This window comes from Sphaeramia orbicularis, chromosome 15 (genome assembly GCF_902148855.1).
Source record: "Sphaeramia orbicularis chromosome 15, fSphaOr1.1, whole genome shotgun sequence".
Classification (NCBI taxonomy): domain Eukaryota; kingdom Metazoa; phylum Chordata; class Actinopteri; order Kurtiformes; family Apogonidae; genus Sphaeramia; species Sphaeramia orbicularis.
The window spans coordinates 25,614,020-25,633,123 of record NC_043971.1 but is presented as its reverse complement, the minus strand read 5'-3'; the positions used below and the strand labels follow the sequence as shown (position 1 = coordinate 25,633,123).

At 40.2% G+C, this 19,104-nt stretch overlaps 1 protein-coding gene across 2 annotated transcripts in view; it reads left to right on the top strand.

The window, feature by feature from the left end:
* The window catches only part of wdpcp (WD repeat containing planar cell polarity effector), a 78,640-nt gene that overhangs the window by 43,020 nt on the left and 16,516 nt on the right, over positions 1–19,104 (top strand). For both annotated transcript variants that reach the window (XM_030155771.1, XM_030155770.1), the window contains exons 10-14: positions 3,486–4,089; positions 8,270–8,458; positions 8,682–8,805; positions 10,048–10,111; positions 17,592–17,691. In XM_030155771.1, coding sequence (XP_030011631.1) covers positions 3,486–4,089; positions 8,270–8,458; positions 8,682–8,805; positions 10,048–10,111; positions 17,592–17,691 — 1,081 coding nt within the window. The remainder of the gene's footprint in view (positions 1–3,485; positions 4,090–8,269; positions 8,459–8,681; positions 8,806–10,047; positions 10,112–17,591; positions 17,692–19,104) is intronic.

Sequence of the window (19,104 nt, the reverse complement as noted above, 5' to 3'; positions counted from 1 at the left end):
CTGTGTGATTGAGTGAGGGGATATGCAGTTTTCAGTGTGTGCTTTCAGCACTGAACATTCATCTGTAACTTTTGCTGAGATTGTATATTAAATGCTCTTATATACATTTTCCACTCTCGTGTAACTCTTGAGGACTGTTATTGTGCAGTTGACAGGATGCTTCAGTCCGAGTCACATAAACATCCAGGTCCAGTTAAGGGCTGACCAATTCATCGAAATATTATCGAAATCGCAATATGGCCAACTGCAATATCCAAATCACAGGACCTGCAATTTTTTGATAAAGGTAAAATATGTCACAACATCACATTATAGGTGAAACATTGTAGTGCTGCAGCGATGCCCTGGCCTACAAATCAGGTCTTCCAGATGTAAGGGGACATGCTTATTTGGTACAGACTCCAGCAAAACTCATACCATCATCATTTTAACATTTTTTTTCAGTGGAAATGAAATGCAAAAATGACCATTCCCTGTTCCATTCGAATCGCAATGTGATCCCCCCCCCCCCCCCCCCTTGTGAATCAGTCAGTTGAGTTCGAGAGGTCAAGATACAAGTGAAGTCCGGCTCAAAACAAAACAAAAAAAGTCACAAGAAGTCCTTTATATAGCCCTGAATGCTATGGCTGGTCATTATCACCTGGGAGTTACATCACATTAAAGGAAGCACAGACAGTTACAATACACATGATGATATTTTTAGAAATACTTATGAAGGAGTAAAGTAATGATATGGTAACTGCATGGAAGCTATTACTGTACACTGTATTACTAGGACTTATGTTACGCATTTATTGTGGAAACCAGCTCTAAAAAAAAAATAGAAAAAACTTAGAGAAACTATTCTCAAGTAACTTCTAAGTGAAAGAAAAGTGGCCTGCCTTTGTACATAGAATATAAGTGTTGCAGTATATAAAAAAATATGCACTGTACAGGAAAAGCCAGTAGACTGGTTCCTAATACTATTGCACTGAAATCATAAAATGTCATATTTTTAGCAGCAAATCTATTTAAATATGTGGGGGGAAAAATCCAGTGCGTTCTACTTATATATATTATAGGGGAGCCACAGCGTAAAAAGAGAAGGAAACTGTAGCTTAAGTGGAAAGTCAATGTTTTGCTGGTGTTTGAAGTAGGGCATGCAGTACAGTATTTCCTCTATGCCCCCCCTTTTTCTTCTTTCCTTGAAGGGTCACCTGTCATGGGAGGCTGAGCTGAATCAGCTGCACCTCATCCCTGATGGTGCCATGGTGACATGCTGGCACACCGGGCAGCGGGCACTAGCAAGCTGGGCATGGGATGAAAAGCAAGAGAGGATGAGATGAAGGTTGGGGGGTCAGGGTCTGTGCAATTGAAGTGGGTCTTGTGATTCCTGTGACAGCACTCTGTGGATGGACTTGATGGACCTGTGCCTGCTATGTGTTTGTGTGCAAGATTATTATATGCATGTGTCACTTTGTCCCTGCTGAAATGTAGCTACCCAGAGAGCCGCACCCTGCCCTGGCTACCCCACCCTTTACATGAATTGAGCCCCTCTTGCCTGCTGTCTCAAATAAACACACACATCCACACACAGCACCTACCCCCTGGGGAGCAGCAGGAGCTAGCTCTGGGGGATTATGGAGAGGAAAAAAAGCTTTCAGGAGGACAGTCATCTGCTTCTCTCCTGCTGTAGACCATGGGCAGGCAAAAAAAACTCTATTCCTCCCCCTAAGTCCCTTTTTGGCCATGCCTGCCAAAAAACTGGGCTGGGCAGCTTTGCGAAAGAAGGAAGACAGGCAAGCAGCCGATCCGTCTTTCTGTCTACATGGCGAAAAGGAATGGGCTCATTTAGCCAAAGCTGCCATGGTCAATGCAGGCCTCTGATAGAGGCTTTGCTAAGGTGAAATCCCCCCTAAAAAGCTCTGTTAGTGACTGTGAAAGTGTTGGGCTGCTGTTTAGTACAGCCTGTTTTCTCCTGTCATCCTCCCACTGTGCTCGGTTCCATGTGGGTGTTTTATCGACAGTACCACCGGTGGCACAGCCTATCTCACTCAGTGTCAATGCTTGCTTGCTTAGCGGGATCATTGTACCCTCTCCCACTAACTGTCATGGTCCAGAAGCAAATAATATAAATTCTTGGTCAAATAAATATAAATTACAGGTTTCTTTTCTAATCATCCTTTTTTTCACTGAAAAAGGCTTGTTTCTTGTCGTTGAGCTCTTGACTTCTCTCAGGTAAACAGAGGAGCTTGTTTATCGCTGGGTGCCAAGCCACAGTATGCTCAGAGAGAGGATGTTGTTGACCTTGAGTTGAAATGTCTTATCATTAACTGCTTTGATTGACAGCTGAGTGTTTATGAGCAAAGCGGAAGACTCTATTTCTTCCATCTCCACAGGGTGTAGAGCTGCTGCCATGGTATGACCCATTTCACTGTTCTCTGTCAATGTGCTCTTTCTCCTTCTTTATCTGTCTTTCAATTAAAATTGGGCTAATTTAAAAGGGTTAAATAATGAAGAAATTAAAATTGTATGTACAGGAGTTGTTTCAAAGGCCTTCAGTATATATGTAAACCATAGGTTGAGTAGTTTTATTGAACCTCTTAAGACTCTTTTTTTTGTGTGTGTCATTGTGTTTTGCCCATTATGTGTATTTCCTATACAAGTACAATAAAACACTATGTAAAAGTATAGTATGTTATATGATAGAAGTGTAGAAATCTTTTTTCTCCTCTCCCTTATGTGCAATGTTATACTTGGTTTGTCACAACACAAATACACACAGTAAGTGTTTCAGTTCCACATGTTAAAACCTTTTACTGGTGGTATAACATTCAGAAGGAAAGAACATGTGTTTTTCAAGGATACTTTAGTGATGTTTTTGGATTATTTTAGATTTAAATGTCATATATATTAATTCTTTTTAGCATTTGTTTTGTATAAATATTCTAGCAAGGTGAAGAAGAGTAGTTATGCACAACATCCATTAACAAAGATAACACCTTCACACTCCAAGCTCCAGGTGGTTTGACCCACTTGAATCTTCAGCTCTCCGGACATCTGAAAACATTCTTATTTATATATCATTCACAGCAACAGGTTCTGTGATGAGACAGACATGGTAGGGACAATAAAACTCCAGAAACAATTAACTATTCAATAAAATTTAGGAAAATCAGTAACGCAAATGCCATTTTAAGTACCAAGCATGCATCTTGTATAGACACATTTTATTAAAAAAAGCTAAACAACAACAACACTTTCATTTATGTTTCATTAAGATAAGAGTCAAGAAATTGGGTCTCAATAAAGTTCTGTAAAACACAATAAATAATCACTTAATGAAACATTACGTACAGGCTCCAACACTTCCTGCAGGATCTTCAGATATGCACTGTTGAATCAGATCAGATATATTCTTTGAAAGTAAAGTGTGTCTCACTTGAATTATTCTAGTGCTGTAGTGAATAATTTTCTCAACCGTTTTCGTGTTCTCTTTCTGACAGATTCTTAACACCATCCGGACAGAGGGCAATCCTCTGGACTGTAAATTCAGTCTTCTCCAGCCATACCAGCTCCTGTCCGTGGAACTGCCCATCAGACCCCAGGGGCCCACAGAAGGGTCCTGGGCTGACACCTGTGTGTATGAATGTGCACGTGGACGCCTGCACCGCCTCTCTGTCACCCGGATCCCTCTGCCCTCCCAACCTGTCTCTTGCTCACGTCACCCCTCAGAGACCACACTTCTCCTGGGCTTGAAGGACTCCTCTCTGATCCTGTATGACCAGCGACGGGGGGTCTCTCTCCTAGCCTCCTGCCCTGTGCCACCTACCCTCCTCTCCTGGCACCCATCTGGGGCAGTTGTGATGGTGGGAGGAGGACAAGAGGAGCTGATGTGCTTTGATATAGGCTTGGCTCCTCTAAGCATGGCATTGGTCGCTGAAGAGGTGGCTTCAGCTGCCACCCTACGGCTAGCTCAGCACCTGCGCTGCTCTGGGGGGCTGGAGGGGCTGCAGTGGGGGTCAGGCCTGGATGGAGGCCCGGAGGGCACAGATTTACTGATGCTGGCCTTCCATGGAGGACCACTTGCTGCTTTGAGATTCAGATTGGGTAGGCATAACAACATTTCATAATCATTCAGCCGTATGAGATGTAACTAAACATGAATACAGTTTAAATATACAATATGACCAAACTTTGACACTTCTGCATGTACCAAATGCTAAGATGTTAAGGATCCAACAAAGTTCACTGAAATCTAGAACCATGTGAAAAAAGCGTGAGGACTGCACAATGACTACTTTGACTACTGTACAATGACTACCACTCATTTTATTCATAATACTTACTACTTTTGCTGAATGAAGGATTTGAATGCAGAAATTTCACTTGCAGTGGACCATTTCCACAACATGGTAATAGTACATTTCTTTACTTGGTAAATTATCTGAATACCTCTTTTATATCTGTTTCTACATGTACCAAACTAATACCACTGCACTGCTGTGGACTGAACCATAAGGATCAGGCATAAAGACCCTCAGAATACTGACAGATGTCTTATTGTGGATTTCTTCAATACTTGCAGCTGCAAATAATGAATATAAATACTTGATCTTTCCTATCACAGTCACCTGTTAAAGTGTCCATCATCCCTGTTTCTTTTGGATTTGACTCTGTATCAGAGCCCAGCCATAAACATGGCTGCCAAACCGCTGTTGTAGTGTGGGTCGTCCTAGTCCTTCCTCACTGCTGAGGGAAGTTAATTTGTTGACGAGCAGGAAGGTTAGCAGGAGTCACGCTCTCAGAGGTCATTCAATAATCACCCCGGGGCAAGAGCCCCCCAGGTGCATTCTGGGATGCATTTTTCCGATAAATCGTTTACAGTGGCTGCGCAGTCCCTCGGGGGCCCCAGATAAAGTTTGCCAATCAAAATTTTTCGAAGCAGCCACCACACACTTGAACACAGGCGCATACACACATACACACACTCATACAGTTTTCATACACATACACACATGCAGTGTCTTTAATTGTGACTTTGGAAAGAAGATGTGACAGTGGCACACAGCTCTCTGCTGAAGTTTGAAAGCAGTAGTGTGTGGGCGGAGGGAAGAAGGTAGAAGAATGCGTGCACTTAAGTGTGTGTGCGTTTCAGTGTGTGTGTTTGTCTGTGTATTCAACTGCATTTGCCTGTGTGCACAGGGAAAGGGGAGGGTGTCTTCCAACAATAGCTTCCCCTTCTCTGATCGTCTGCCAAGGTTTTGATGAAGAAAGTCACTGCACGTCTTTTCTCCATGATAATTCTTCCCCCCACACGTGTGTGTATTCTTCTATTTCTGTGCTTCTGTGCACACACACACTCAAACTCATTTGTTTGTTTGCTTGTGCTCCTTTTCCGTATTGACTTGTTTCATAAGGCCTGCTACATAACAGAAGGAGTGAGTTGGGAGGCGGCAAGGAAGAAAGACTTGGCCTGGCTCCAGGTTCTCTTTTTTCCATAGGAGGCAGGCCTCCCTGGTGCACCCCCACCCTACACCCCCCTGCCTGCACCGAGTTATCTCATCTGGGCACACGTTGGCCATGGCTGGGCCTGCACCGGTACAGGCTGTGGTAGGGCAAACCAGGAAATGTGCTGCAAGACACACAAGGAGAATAGTCAGAGTAATTGAATTTGGGATGAGAAATACTATTCATGTTTAAAGCACAATTATGTAACCTACAGAAAAATAGATGGACCTTGATTTGATATATCTGTACTTCTCATATGACAGCAGAAAAAGCAGACAAAATTGTCTGACAGCTTTAATGAAATGTGGAGTGCTCTATTAGCTGGTACATGTTAATTTGTGTTTACATATGAAACATTCTTACCATACGATGCCTTTATTAGGCTCATTGCAATTTAACCGTTTATTTTTTCTTCATCTGGCACAAAATCACTGTCTAAACCGCTACTTGATGTTTTATTAGGTTTAACACTCATATAACAGTAACTGTGATTTACTAAATTTGGTAATGCTTATGAAGTCATTCTAACACCTAATTCTCCTCTATCTTAAAAAAACTAAAAAAATCTTTCATTTCAAGGAGTTTTTCATTATAATCCTTGCACTTTAAAACATTTAAGATCAGATGATTATGCACTATGTGAACAGGATCTCCATTGGGAGTTTTGTTGTTTCTCGTTGCTGCTTTTTAGTGTATGTGTGGGACAAAAGTCACTGCCACCATAATTATTGTTTTAACTTTTTTATTTTATACAGTAAAGTAAACACAGAGGACATTCACACTCCTCTACACACATATATAAACAGACACCCAGACCCCCAGCATTTAGCTGATAGCCACATTAGCCACATTAGCCTACTCTTTAGAGGATTTGGGGGGAGGGGGGTTGCTAATTGCCAGCTTGTCATTTTAATTCCACTTACCGCTCAATCTCCACCCCTCTCTCCCCACCCCACTTCCTTAACACATCCACCTAACTTCTTCAATTAATAAGAAATTAAATGAGAGAGGAAGTGACTACCTGAAGCCTGGACATTAAACATAGTGACTTGTATTGTCCACAGTTGTGCCGCTTGCTTGCTAAGTGTAAATATTGCTTAAATACAGTGCATTGATTGTAACATAATACTCTCCACATATTGAATGATAAAACCCTACTATATTATGCCATTCTACCAACAAAGCTGTACAGGAGTAGGTGAGGGTGTTGCATTGTAGTGTGGTGCTAAGGACACATGTAAACAGTGAAGATATGCACTGTAGATGTGGAAAAAGAATGTGCATTTGTCATAAAAACACTAATTCAAAGTCAGTTCACTTGAAAAAACTTTGCATTCTCTGTGGCTTAACTATTCTTGTTTCGTAAGCACTAAAAGTTCAGTTACACAACATACTGAACGTGCAGATTACACACACAAACACCTACAGAACAAGCACACACACCTATGCCAAGACAAGTCATTTACTGGTCTGACCATTGATTATGCTCTGTCGTGACCAGGTCGCATGAAATCATAATCACCCTGGGCATTTAACAACTTGACTTCTCATGTGTTTCCTCCATTTAGACACACACACGCAGATCTTTGCCCTTACACACACAGAATGAGACACCTCTACTGCCGGTAAGGGCACAAAACCTCCTTGTTCCATTATTCAACATTGTCCTAATCAGCACACACAAACAAAAGCATAATCAATCACCTCTAGTCAAAACAGATCATTTTCACTCATCACAAGCACACACATACACAAAAAATACACAAAAGTACACACACACACATAAAAAATGAACTGCTGCATCAACATAAAAATATAACCTGTGCTCATACACTAAATGTCTTAAATCTTATTTGCCATTTGCCATCTTCTGGAGCACATAAACAAACTTACACACAGAGAACAAACACAACAGGGATTAAACAGATTTGTCAGCTAATTGATTGACAAGTCAATGTCTGTCTCACCAATCTACTGTTGTGCCTCACAGTTTAAATAGATCCACTGGATACACACTTAGCTTAAGTAAGTGCTCCGGGTTGTTGTGGTTGTATATAAAAAGGACTATTGTAAGCAGCCTCAGAAAAAATAAATTTTTAAGGGGACAGAATCGACTGTTAAAGTGAAATGCTGAGAGACTGTGAACTCCTGTTGGTTTGCGTGGTGCAATTTTTGACATTTTTACTTTATAATTCTATCAGAATGGGTCATAAAGGAGTTTTCATTGGGTCCCAAATTGTGAGATAACAACATTCAGAGAAACATAAGTAATTTTCTTAATTAGAAATAGAGTAAGTGTTGTCTGTAAAAGAAATGTTGAAGAATGTCAGAAATGTTGACTCCACGAAATCATGAGAGTGAGAGAGAGGTATCAGATACAAAAGATGAAAAGAGAGAATTACAGAGAATTATGACTGCAAAAAAGTTGCGTGTTAGTTTTGTGTGTCCATTAGGTAGTGAGAGTATGTTACTAGTTAACATACGTCACTAGTTTTTGCTTCCTTCCTATCCATGACTCATGTTGTGACATCAAACACTCTGTTTTGAATTTTCACTTTTGTTCCACATTGTTTTGATGATGAAAGACATTTTATAAATGTACGCATTCTACCATTTCATGATATAGTTTTGTAAATTCTGGTTTCACATAGCTATAAAAATGACCTTTAGGCCCTTGAGTTCAAAAGATTTTAGAAAAATTGTCAATGTGGCTTAATTTTAAGTGCATGATACTTACATCATACTTACTGTCAGCCTTTTTTCTGACTCTGTTGGACAGGTACACTGTCTGGAGGACTAATGGGTCCAGAGGAACTGCTGCAGCAGAGGCTGCGCTGTGGTCAGGTCAGGGAGGCACTGGGCATCCTGGAGGCCATGGACTTTAACACCATTGGAGACGAGTGTTACAGAGGTTTGACCTCTGTCGTCAGCTACCTGCTGAAGCTGGAGCTGAATGCTGAGAGAGAAGGTGGAACACTTAGAATTAACACAGTACACATTAATTTTAGTTTTAAAGATGTAATGTAATGTAATTTAGGAGTAAAAAAAAAACATGTTATTCCTGAAGTTCACCATAAATAGTCTTGATTTCACTGAAAAGGACAGGGGTAAAAGAGGAAAATGCTATTATGTATTTGCCTTGTCTGTGTTGCTTCTCACACAAAAAATGTATGTTTCTCTTTTGTTTGTAGCCCAACTGGAGGCAGCCTTAGGTGTGTTTTATGCCCCGCCTGCTCCTATGTCTGATACAGTGATTTTAGAATACAAAGATCCAATAAGCAACTACGCCCGACGCTTTTTCCACCACCTCCTCAGGTAACTGCCTCTGCTGCACACTTGCACTTCCTAATTTGATCTCCTGAGGGAGAGAGCTGCTCCGTGTTTTGCTCCTTAGGGAGGTCAGAGGTCAGAATCAGCTCCAGCGCAGTGATCCTGGAGATTAATACATCTAAACGGCAACAGGAAGAGGTTAATACTAACACTTTGTTCCTCCATTAGGATACAGTCATTGGTAAAGAAGGTAAATCAATAAAGCAGGCTTAAATTAGAACCACATCTGTCATCATCAGTCTTTTTATCATAATAGGCAGACATCAGACTTCACATACACACATTATTAGATATTTTTCTAACATTTTAGGAAAATCTTTTTAAGGTATTAACTGAATGTTTTATTTAGTCTTTCAAAATGTGGTGTGGATTCAGAAATCATGTCCAAAAATGTCTGGGGACATTTTCAACAGTGTTCATAGCAGAGAACCTTTTTTTGTGCAGCTTAACCACTGCTATTTAAAAATGTCTAAAAAGGCAATAGCTCATGAATTTCATCACACATACACACACAAATGCAGCTTTGAGTCATTCATAACACAACGCACAACACATGCACCTGTTTAGACTGTTGTTTCATTTTCCCTTCTGCCATGAGAGCCTTTTGAAATGCCTGTTTGACTGAAATAGACCCTGTTGTTCCCACACACTGCTGCTCACTGCTCTCCATCCTGCAATTACCTGCCGTTCCCTCGTTCTCTCTCTCTCTCTCTCTTTCTCCCTCTCTCTTTGTAGCAGAGCTGGAGCGTTGTTTGGCATCCCTCCTCTTCTCCTCTCTTATCACCTACCTGCATTCTTTTTCTCTCCATCAACATCAAATGAATGAAGCCCCCCCCCACACCCCTTTACCCGCTGCCTCTGCTTGTGTTTGTTTGTTTCATGTTGGCTCTAAACAGAGAAAGTTGAGGTGTTTTGTACAGGGACGCACCGCTCACTCTCTCTGTCTCAACCAGCTTTAATTTTGGATAATAGAAAGAGGTCTCACTACTCTCAGTTCAGTTATTGACAGTTTTGTGTGTGGAGATTGGTGTGGGTGTGTTTGGATTGGAAAGTAGAGAGGTGGTTGTGCTTGGGCTTTCAGATGTTTGACAGAAATAGACAAATAGTGACCTATGCTTTTGATCCTAAACATGCCTTCACACTGAGGACTGATTTTCTTTTTTTTCCCAGGTTGTCAGTTCTTGATTTGTGTGTTATTTGACTGACATTTTTGACATTTCTCTGCAGGCACCAGCGCTTTGAGAAGGCCTTCCTCCTTGCTGTCGATTTAGATGACAGAGACTTATTTATGGTAAGTTGATATCCCAACATCTTTTAAAACATGATAAATAGATTGCCTGCATTACATCAAACCCAGCCTTTGGTCTTTTTTGGTACCCCTGAATTTTTTGAAGTTGGATTTTAATACTTTCAAATCTGCAAAAGCTGGGATGCTGTGTCAAATATAAATAGAAACCTAATGCAATGATTCTCACAATAGAGAAAACGTATATAATGTTTTCACTTAGGAAATAAATTTAAAAATAAGGTACTTTTGAAAGTGACAGCAGCAACACGTCTCCAAAAACTTGAGACAGGGATGTGAGGAACATTTAGCATCTAATTAGATTAATTGGCAACAGGTCAGTAACAGGATAGTTTAAAAAAAACATGTATCTGAGAGAGAGAGAGAGTCTTATCAGCAATAAAGATTTGCAGAAGAATTGTGTTTTTATTTACAATTGGCACAGCATCAGAACTTTTGTGGAATTAGGGGTTGTAATTTAAAAAAAAAGGCATGACTATACAGTAAAGAAATAAAAAGTATAAATGTAAGATGTTTTTGCCTTGGACTTTTCAACAGATTCAATGGAAAGTGGATCAAAAACCCTTTAGTGCCATACAGGGGCAGTTAAATGTGCAAAATCTGATTAGCATTTTTATTCATAACATAACTCATTTTGAATGGAGGTGTGCAATCTGTCTTATATTATCATTGATCTGATGCAGCCTCTCATTTCACTGAATCACAAATGTCATGTCATTTTGTGTTAATCCTATTCTGTTCTCTAAATTAAAAGCATTGATTAATGTGGGATCACGTTACATGAAAATATCATTCAAACCTGTTGTATACAGTAACGTGTGTATGAACTGATTGAAGGAATGACTTCACGTGTCTCTTTCTTCCTTAAAGTGAAATATAGTATGTATAAACAATGCACATTGTGTAGCAACAATACTGTCACTCAAGCATCTATGTAGAGCTGTTGAAACCAAAGCAGAGATGTATGAGTGACGTGACTAAAGCAAAAGACTTGTATTGTTTTGAAGAAGTAGAAAATTTGGCTTTGAAATGTTCATACAGAATATAGATGTCATATGATTCCCTAAGTGTCAAAGATTGCTGGATGAATGTCTGGTTATGTGTCAGACCTTAAAAAGCACAAGTGGGTTGTCAGTTTTTTTAGTTGGTGTTTTTAGGATTCTTTTTCTGTGTTTTTATATCATGTGGTGCATTTTGCTATTTCATTCTTTAACAGCATCTGGGATGTTTTTATTGAATGACAATTAATAAATCTGAATCTGAATTTTAAAACTCCCTTCTAAAGATTACTTTGGAATCTTATTTTATAAATGAATTATTGTTCACTACCAATTGTAACTCATTATTTTAATCATAAACCAAACCCAAGTATTAATCATTATTTTAATACCAAAATGTATTTTGTGGAAATATTTATCATCTTTAATGTATTATCAAATGAAAATATAGGCTACTGTACGTCACAATATTTTTGCAAAATTGCAGAGAAAATTGCAAATTGTGTAATCGTAATCAGTGACATCTTGATATTGTCTTTTGGCAAGAATAGGGAAGAAAATGATGTCACAGAACAGATGCCACTGATAAGAATAATCCTCTCTACCATGCAGAAATTGGCTAATGTATCAGTTAAAGCTATTCTAATTCTTCCTTCACCCTTACACCAGTGGTACTTTGACTTGCAACCCGTGTGTGTGTGTGTTGTATGTCAGAGAGCAGGTGTGATCTCAGTGTGGGCCCCTGTCTTTTCACAACCTCCATAGCCTCAGCCTGGCCTTTTCCCTCTCCTCTCATCTTCCCTCTAACTTGCTTTTTCTTCCACTCCACGCTGAAATGCTCCTCTATGTGTTTGACCCCCTTTTTTGCTGGGCCCCCTTTACTCCATGCTTCACCAACACCCTAGACATTAATACACACACACACACACACACACATACACACACACACACACACACAATTGCTCCCTCAATCACACTGATAGCACTGGTTCCAATTCCCTCCCCACTAAGTAGTGCTGCTGGGAAGCCGAATTGAAAAGGTGGAGTCAAGCCTGTGGACCTTGAAAGAGTGTCGGAAGGAGGGGGAGACGAGATGACAGGCAGGAAAGAATTCACAAACATGCAGCATTTTGACTTTGTGTAAATCATGTGAAGACATTTAAGAGTGTGTATCATTTTTTGTTTACAATGTGTAAATATGATACCTTAAAATTGATCTCCATAAATCACTATAAGATATAAAATGACAAATTAGCGACTTGGCCCGAACTTTGGCAAAAAGTTTAACGGTAACATTTATGAAGAAACAATAGGCAACACTATCTACTTTTAGCTTGCAAAGTGCATCAAGTAACCTCAGTAAATAACCAACACAACACAGACTTAACTACACACAAGTATTGCATACAGTATTAATTAAATATATGTTTTTTTTGGATCTCATTTTTGAAAGTTTTACACTGACAACCTTCTACATAATTTGGCATATATTCACACATGCTAAGAACAAGTCCAAAAACTTGTTTGTGTCTTGTGCCATTTTTTTTTTTTTTTTTACATTAAATAGGAAAGGAACTACAAGTGATATTGTAAAAACTGTTGAAAGTAAGATGCACCTTTTATCTGATGCAAAACGTATATGTGCGTGTAGTAATGTAAGGCAACATCACTGCAACCCATTGAATGTAACCTTGACCCCATTTATGTAAAGTCGATGTGGTGTCACCCAGTGTGTCTGCAGTGGTTTGTCACACTGTACAACTGAAGTCACCCCAATTATGGAAATGACTCAGTGAAGATTAGTACCTGTTTCTTGCTGCTACAGGCAAAGTATGTGCAATGTAACATGGAAAATAATCTTTGTCTTATTTAAAGTCTCTCATAGCACATTTACTTCCACAATCAGAACTGAGTTTCCTGGATAAATAGTAACTTTAGGGGCTGAATTGTCACCTTCTTGTCGTTATAATACTACAACTGACAGCAGCAGACTGAGCAAAATCAAACCATACGCCAACAGGTACTGTCGGTCAACTTAATATTTTTATATCTGCACCTGTTTTTTTTATGGTACATCTTTTTTAACAGGCTCTAGAGATTAATAGAAGAGACTCTGACATTTCACCCTTTGCTCTAATTAGGTTGTGTTGTTGCTTTAACCTGCTGGTTGGCTGATTGAGTTGGGGTGGAGGGGGTTAATGAGGGCAACCCCCCACCCTTCACCAAACCCTTGACAACTTCCAACTTGCCTCAGGAACTCAATAACGCACCACTGACTTGATAAAATACACTGAAAAACACACACAGACACACACACACACATAGATAACATGCAGACCCTCACCTCTTCTAGAAATGCCCAGCATGATACACCCCCCCCACCCCCCACCCCCAAACCCCATTGTTTAACAACTAACAATAGAGGCCCTCCAAGCCTTTTACAAATAAGAAACCTTTTGTTAAAATGAAACACTTTAGTGTCGGGCTAAATTGAGGGGGAGGAGGAACCGGTGGTGATGGTGGGAGGAGGGATGGGGGGCGTGATTTGGCAAAGATGGTAGTAAGGGGTGAATGTAGAGGTAATAGTAGGGGGTAAGTGAGTCGTTTGCATTTTTTTTTCATAATTGGTGCTGTTCTGTAGCTCCCTAATTAGCCTTTGATAATGAGTTGATAATGTAACCAATTAGGTCATTCGTCAGCCAAGTCAAGCCGATGACAAGTTTTTTTTTTTTTTTCCTCCCCCTCACTCCCCTTTTACTCCCTCTTCCTCGGTCTTTGACTCTTGATGTAGCTTGTTAATTAAATCAAACTGTGTGATAGCCGAATCTGATGACTGGTCTTTTGTTCCCCAATGAGAGCTTATACTGTTTCTTGTTAGATACGGTAGCAGTAAGGCAAGCTGCGTCTGTTGGCTTCACCTCCTATCTTCCTCCTCTATCTGACGCCAGGCCTAGCGGCGCTGCAGGAGGAGAGAAGGTATCGCACATCTTCGGGAATAAGCTCATTGTTGTCGCTCAGATGAGTAATTAGCGTTATTAAAATATTAAGTCCTTAACACCAATCTGATAGAAGTGTTACACAAGGTTCTTGAATAACAGGTGTGTAAGAATGTCCAGGGATTACAGTATATCCATAATTATTGCACATCTAGTTGTTTCGTGCATGCTTATGCCTTATGTTTTTATATTATTATGTCCTTTTAAGGCAGGGAGCAGAGAAATTAGCCCTAATTCAATCACACAGATACATGAAGCAACCTTTAATATAACACAACAGATAAATATCAACTGCTGCTGTTTACGAAATCACAGTTTTGTTTTTTTTGCCATGAACCAATACTAAGCCCATGTGTCTGCATATGGACAGCTTTTTGTCCTCTGTATTTTTTTTTTTTTTTAATTTTCTCCAAATTTATAGGAAGATTCTGAAGTTCTTGGTGGCAATTATTGTTGCAGGCTTTAGCTGACTAAATAATAGTATCACTTAGGGAAAATTTCCACCCGACACTATGATGTTGGTTTTCACCACCTTTATCCAAATGCAACAGGTTGTTGCCCATTCTCATAGGGCTGTTTAAAAGCATTGTGGAAAATACAGGGCGTCACTACACTCATTCTCAAATTTGTTAAGAACAGGAAATGTTCACACCTTTGTTCTTACTCACTTCCAAATCCTGTTAATGTGACATACAGTCTGTTGTGCTAACTGGAGACAATGCAGCGGACAACATGGACTATGTTGTACACTGAACATGACATTTTCACACTATATGTTCACAGACTGTATGTACTTACCATATTTAAACAATCAGACAATAACCCATCATGTCAGATTGGAAACATACACATACATGACAGACACAAGTCCCTCTATAAATGTGTACTGCTCTGTACCAGTTACACTAATCCCTCATTTATTTGGAAGTATCCCAAATATCAGTCAATATTGGGCTCTTAGTGTCCACCTCTCCCCCTCCCCTCCCTAAAAGTGGCCCACTAAAATGGCCCTCTTTATCGGTGCGGTTAGCTGGCGCGCTGCAACCCCTAAAGCTCTTATATAAATAAGATTAGTGTCGCGTTTGAGCGTCAGGGAATAAGAGGTGTAATATCTGATGGTTTTATATGCAGTATTATTGTTATCCCTTCTTAGTCGGGCTGATACTCCTCTCTCTTTCGCTCTCTCTCTCCCTTGCTAGTTCTCAAATTGTCTCTCTCTCTCTCTGTTCCTTCGCATTTGTTCATTCGTTTATTCTTTCTTGGGGTCTCTCTCTCCAGATTCAGACAGTATTATGAGGAGCTAAGCTGGAATAAAGCGCCCCAGCATCAGATGTTCATATTGTTCTCTTCTGTCTGTCATACAGTCCCTCTCTTTCTCTTTGTCTCTCTGTCTCTCTCTCATAGCCTCTCGCTTGTATGAAAACCCTTTTTGTGAATTTCGCCTTTTTTTTGTCTTTTATGTCTTGTTCTCCCTCTCCTCTCTCTCCGCCCTCTGACTTACTTTATATTTCTCATCATTTCACTGTACTTCCCTTCTCTCCTCCTCTCCTGTTTAATCTTATTGCTGCTCTGTTTGTTATCAATTAAGAAGCCACACTCATACCTAATTGAGGGGCCATGTTCCCGTTCACAGGGGCTGAATTAGCCACCTCAGTCCTGGGAGCCGATTTAGCTTCTTTTGAGGCCATTTTGTTGTCGGCCATTTTCACATTTCCTCCTAACTCCTCGCCACAGAGGCCAGGCACCACACTATAATTACCCAATCTGTTACCATTCATACTCTTCAATTTCAGCCACTCTCTCTCTCATTCTCTCTTACTCCCCCTCTCTGAAACCTCTTGCTCCCCTGCCTCAATCTCTCGTTGGTCCCCACCTCTTTTGGAAACCAGCACCCCCCTTTTTTCCTCTGGGGGTACAAAAGCAGAGTTACAATATGGGGGTATTAGGGCCGGGTGCAGGCTCAGCTGGGGGCTGGCTTTAGCCAGCTGAGGGTTATCCATGGTGAGCCCTGAGTCACGGCACTGATGTCCTGTGATGTCGCTGAGGCGGAAGACTTTCCTTAACACGCTGTACCCTTTGATGGGCCCTCGGGCCCTGCATTCAGCCCGAGGAAACCTACGACCCTGAGTAGCCCCTCGTTGTGCTTTGGGATTGGAAATGAATCACCCTGTGTTCAATCAATTTAGGAGGCTGAATGTTGCAAAAAACTCAGTAGCGGAAATTGAGGGGAATATTACATCTTCATTATTAAAAATCCAAAATTATAAATGAAGTTTCAATAATTGTTGTATAGAATAAGCTCTGTTATATTCCATTGCATCTATCCATTGTTCACTTCTGAGTCTTTTTCTCGACATTTATAGTCATTTTATCATCATCGTACTTAACCACCCAGAGCAACAGCTAGGCTGCCCAGCAGACTTTCTACTTTTCCTTATCATTTATTTACATTCATTTGTGGTTACATGAATTTCTTTATTCTGTTTTACTGTTTTATATTGTTTTTATTCTATTTGATCTTATTGTTATATATTCATAATTTTATCTCACTCTACTATGGTTTGTTATTATCTTATCAATCATCTGTGAAGGGCTTTGAGCTGCACTAATCTGCCTGAAAGGTGCTACACAAATAAAGTGTGACTGATTGATTGAAGACTGACACTTAACCAACACAAACCAGTTCAACCTTTACTATAGATGAATGTCTGTCTTTTACATCTATTGCCTCTGTTTGCCCAAAGTATATACAATGCATCCTGCAAAATAGTCTGTCATAGAAGAATGCAGTTTTCAAATGGATCTGATTTATTAAGACCACAGTTTATTGAGAATTAATTTGTATCTTTAAACCATGTAAATTAACCTCAGCCTTGCTTGCTGCCTGGAGGGCCTTGAACAGGAACAGCTGTCTGATGTGGTGTGGTTATTAATGAACACTATGGTAGCCTTGAGCTTTAAATCAACCGCCCTCAGACATCATTTAGCAATATTATCTCTCTTTATGGCTGTGTGAGTCTCAAACAGAGAGATACAGAGCAGACACACTGTTTCCAATATTGTCACCGGCTCATGTAGTAATATGCTCGGCTGGATATGTTTCTCTGTAAAGAGAGAATACCAGCGTTTCTAAAAGGTGAACAGTCTCTCGCCTCCTCTCCCACTTTTGAAATGTGACAGATAACATCCCCCCTAGTTCAAAACCGAAGAGACGAGGGTGGGTGGGGGGTGCGAGAGCAGGCTGATTTCAAAGTTTTTTGAGGAAACGGCATTTCATCCAACCGGTGGTCTTTCTGATGTTGGGCTTCAAACAGCTCATTTTTTCCTGTCATTTCATCTGTTTCTTCCTTCTCCTTCCAAACACTGGCCCCATCTCCCCAACCCCCACCCCAAAAAAACTATTGTCATTGGAGCCTAGATTCATTTTAGATTAACGTTCGCGTTTCTTTCTTTCTTCCATTACCTTCAAAGGACCTCCATTATGTTGCCAGCGATAAGGATGAGTTGGTGCTAGCAGATGTGGCCAAGAGGAAAGCTAATGAAATCGAGGCCCAAGCCAACGCAGGCAGTGGTAAGAAAATAATCATAATGTCTGACCAAAAAGATGCCAAATATGACACATTGCTGCCCTTACATCTCACATGGACACCTCATAACCTCAGTAACACAGGCAGTGACGCCACTGACACATCCACAGGCTCAGTAGCAACACATGGACATTTTTTAGGATGAATAAGGTGCTTTACATTTTGTTTTCTTGTTTTTTTTTCTTCCAAAATTAGCTTTAAAGCCTTCAAACTCAACTAATGAAAAACACTGAAGGCAATAAAGTTTCCTGAGGAACCTGCAAAGGGAAGGGAAGGCCCGTTTTTTTTTTTTTTTTTTTTTGTCATTACTACGGGCTCTGCTGCTGCCCTTTGACAAACACTCCTGAAAGTACATACCAGAGAGGATCAAGCCGAGTTCCTGATTACACACACACACACACGCACACCCACACACAATTCCTCACAGAAGCTTAGAGGGCCGACATGGGAGCAGAAAACATTCAAATTTGTGAGGGAACTAGATGAACATGTCTGAGTCCTTCATTGGTGCTTAAAACATACCACAAGGCTATGCGTGTCCATATGCATGTGTGTGTGTTTGTGTGTGTACTCTCAGACAATCAAATGAGGCAAGAGAGGTATTTAACTCCACTGTATAAGGTCAAACCCCTGAGGCGGAGTGTCTGCATGTTTGTGGGTGAATGTAAATGAGCTTCTGAGTAACTGTGAGGCCTGTTTGCATGCAGGTGTTTTTTTTTTTTTTTTTTTTTTTACTAATGTAACACGCGCACTCCTCTTCATAAGCCTCTTAATTATGTCCTCGATGATTTACCTCCATCACCTGCAGCACATTCTATCCTTGGACAACAGCAATGCACAAGAAAGAAGGAGGGACAGAAGAAGGAAAGAAAGGAACGAAAGAAGGGTGACAGGAAGAGATGAAAGGAGTGGAAAGAGTGAGGGAAGTGAGGCAGGAAGAAATGTACCTAAGAGTAACAGAAATTAAAACAAGCAAAAAAGGAGGGAAATTGGAAGAAAATAGATACATTACTGACAAACTGAAATGTGAAATAATGATGTAGATAATTGAGACAAGTAAAATGATTATAAAAAAGTGAAATAGAAATTTTAACAAATCACATGCAGAGGCAGATACATGTGATGTAATGGTAGCACACACAGCACAACCAACATTAGAAAGGTTACTTTTGACATTTTAAAGGTGCAAGATTACTAGTTGCCCTGTTGTTGTTAACTCAACAAATTTCCTTTTCTAACAAATGCTTTTAACTGGTTACTCAAACTGAAAAGTCGTTCTTACATGTTGAAAAGATACAAAACCACAGAATTAATGTCATAATCTACGCATAAACTTTTTTTCCAAATGTATCTGGATGCAAACTTTTTGTAACTCCAAACATGTTGAATCACAGGCT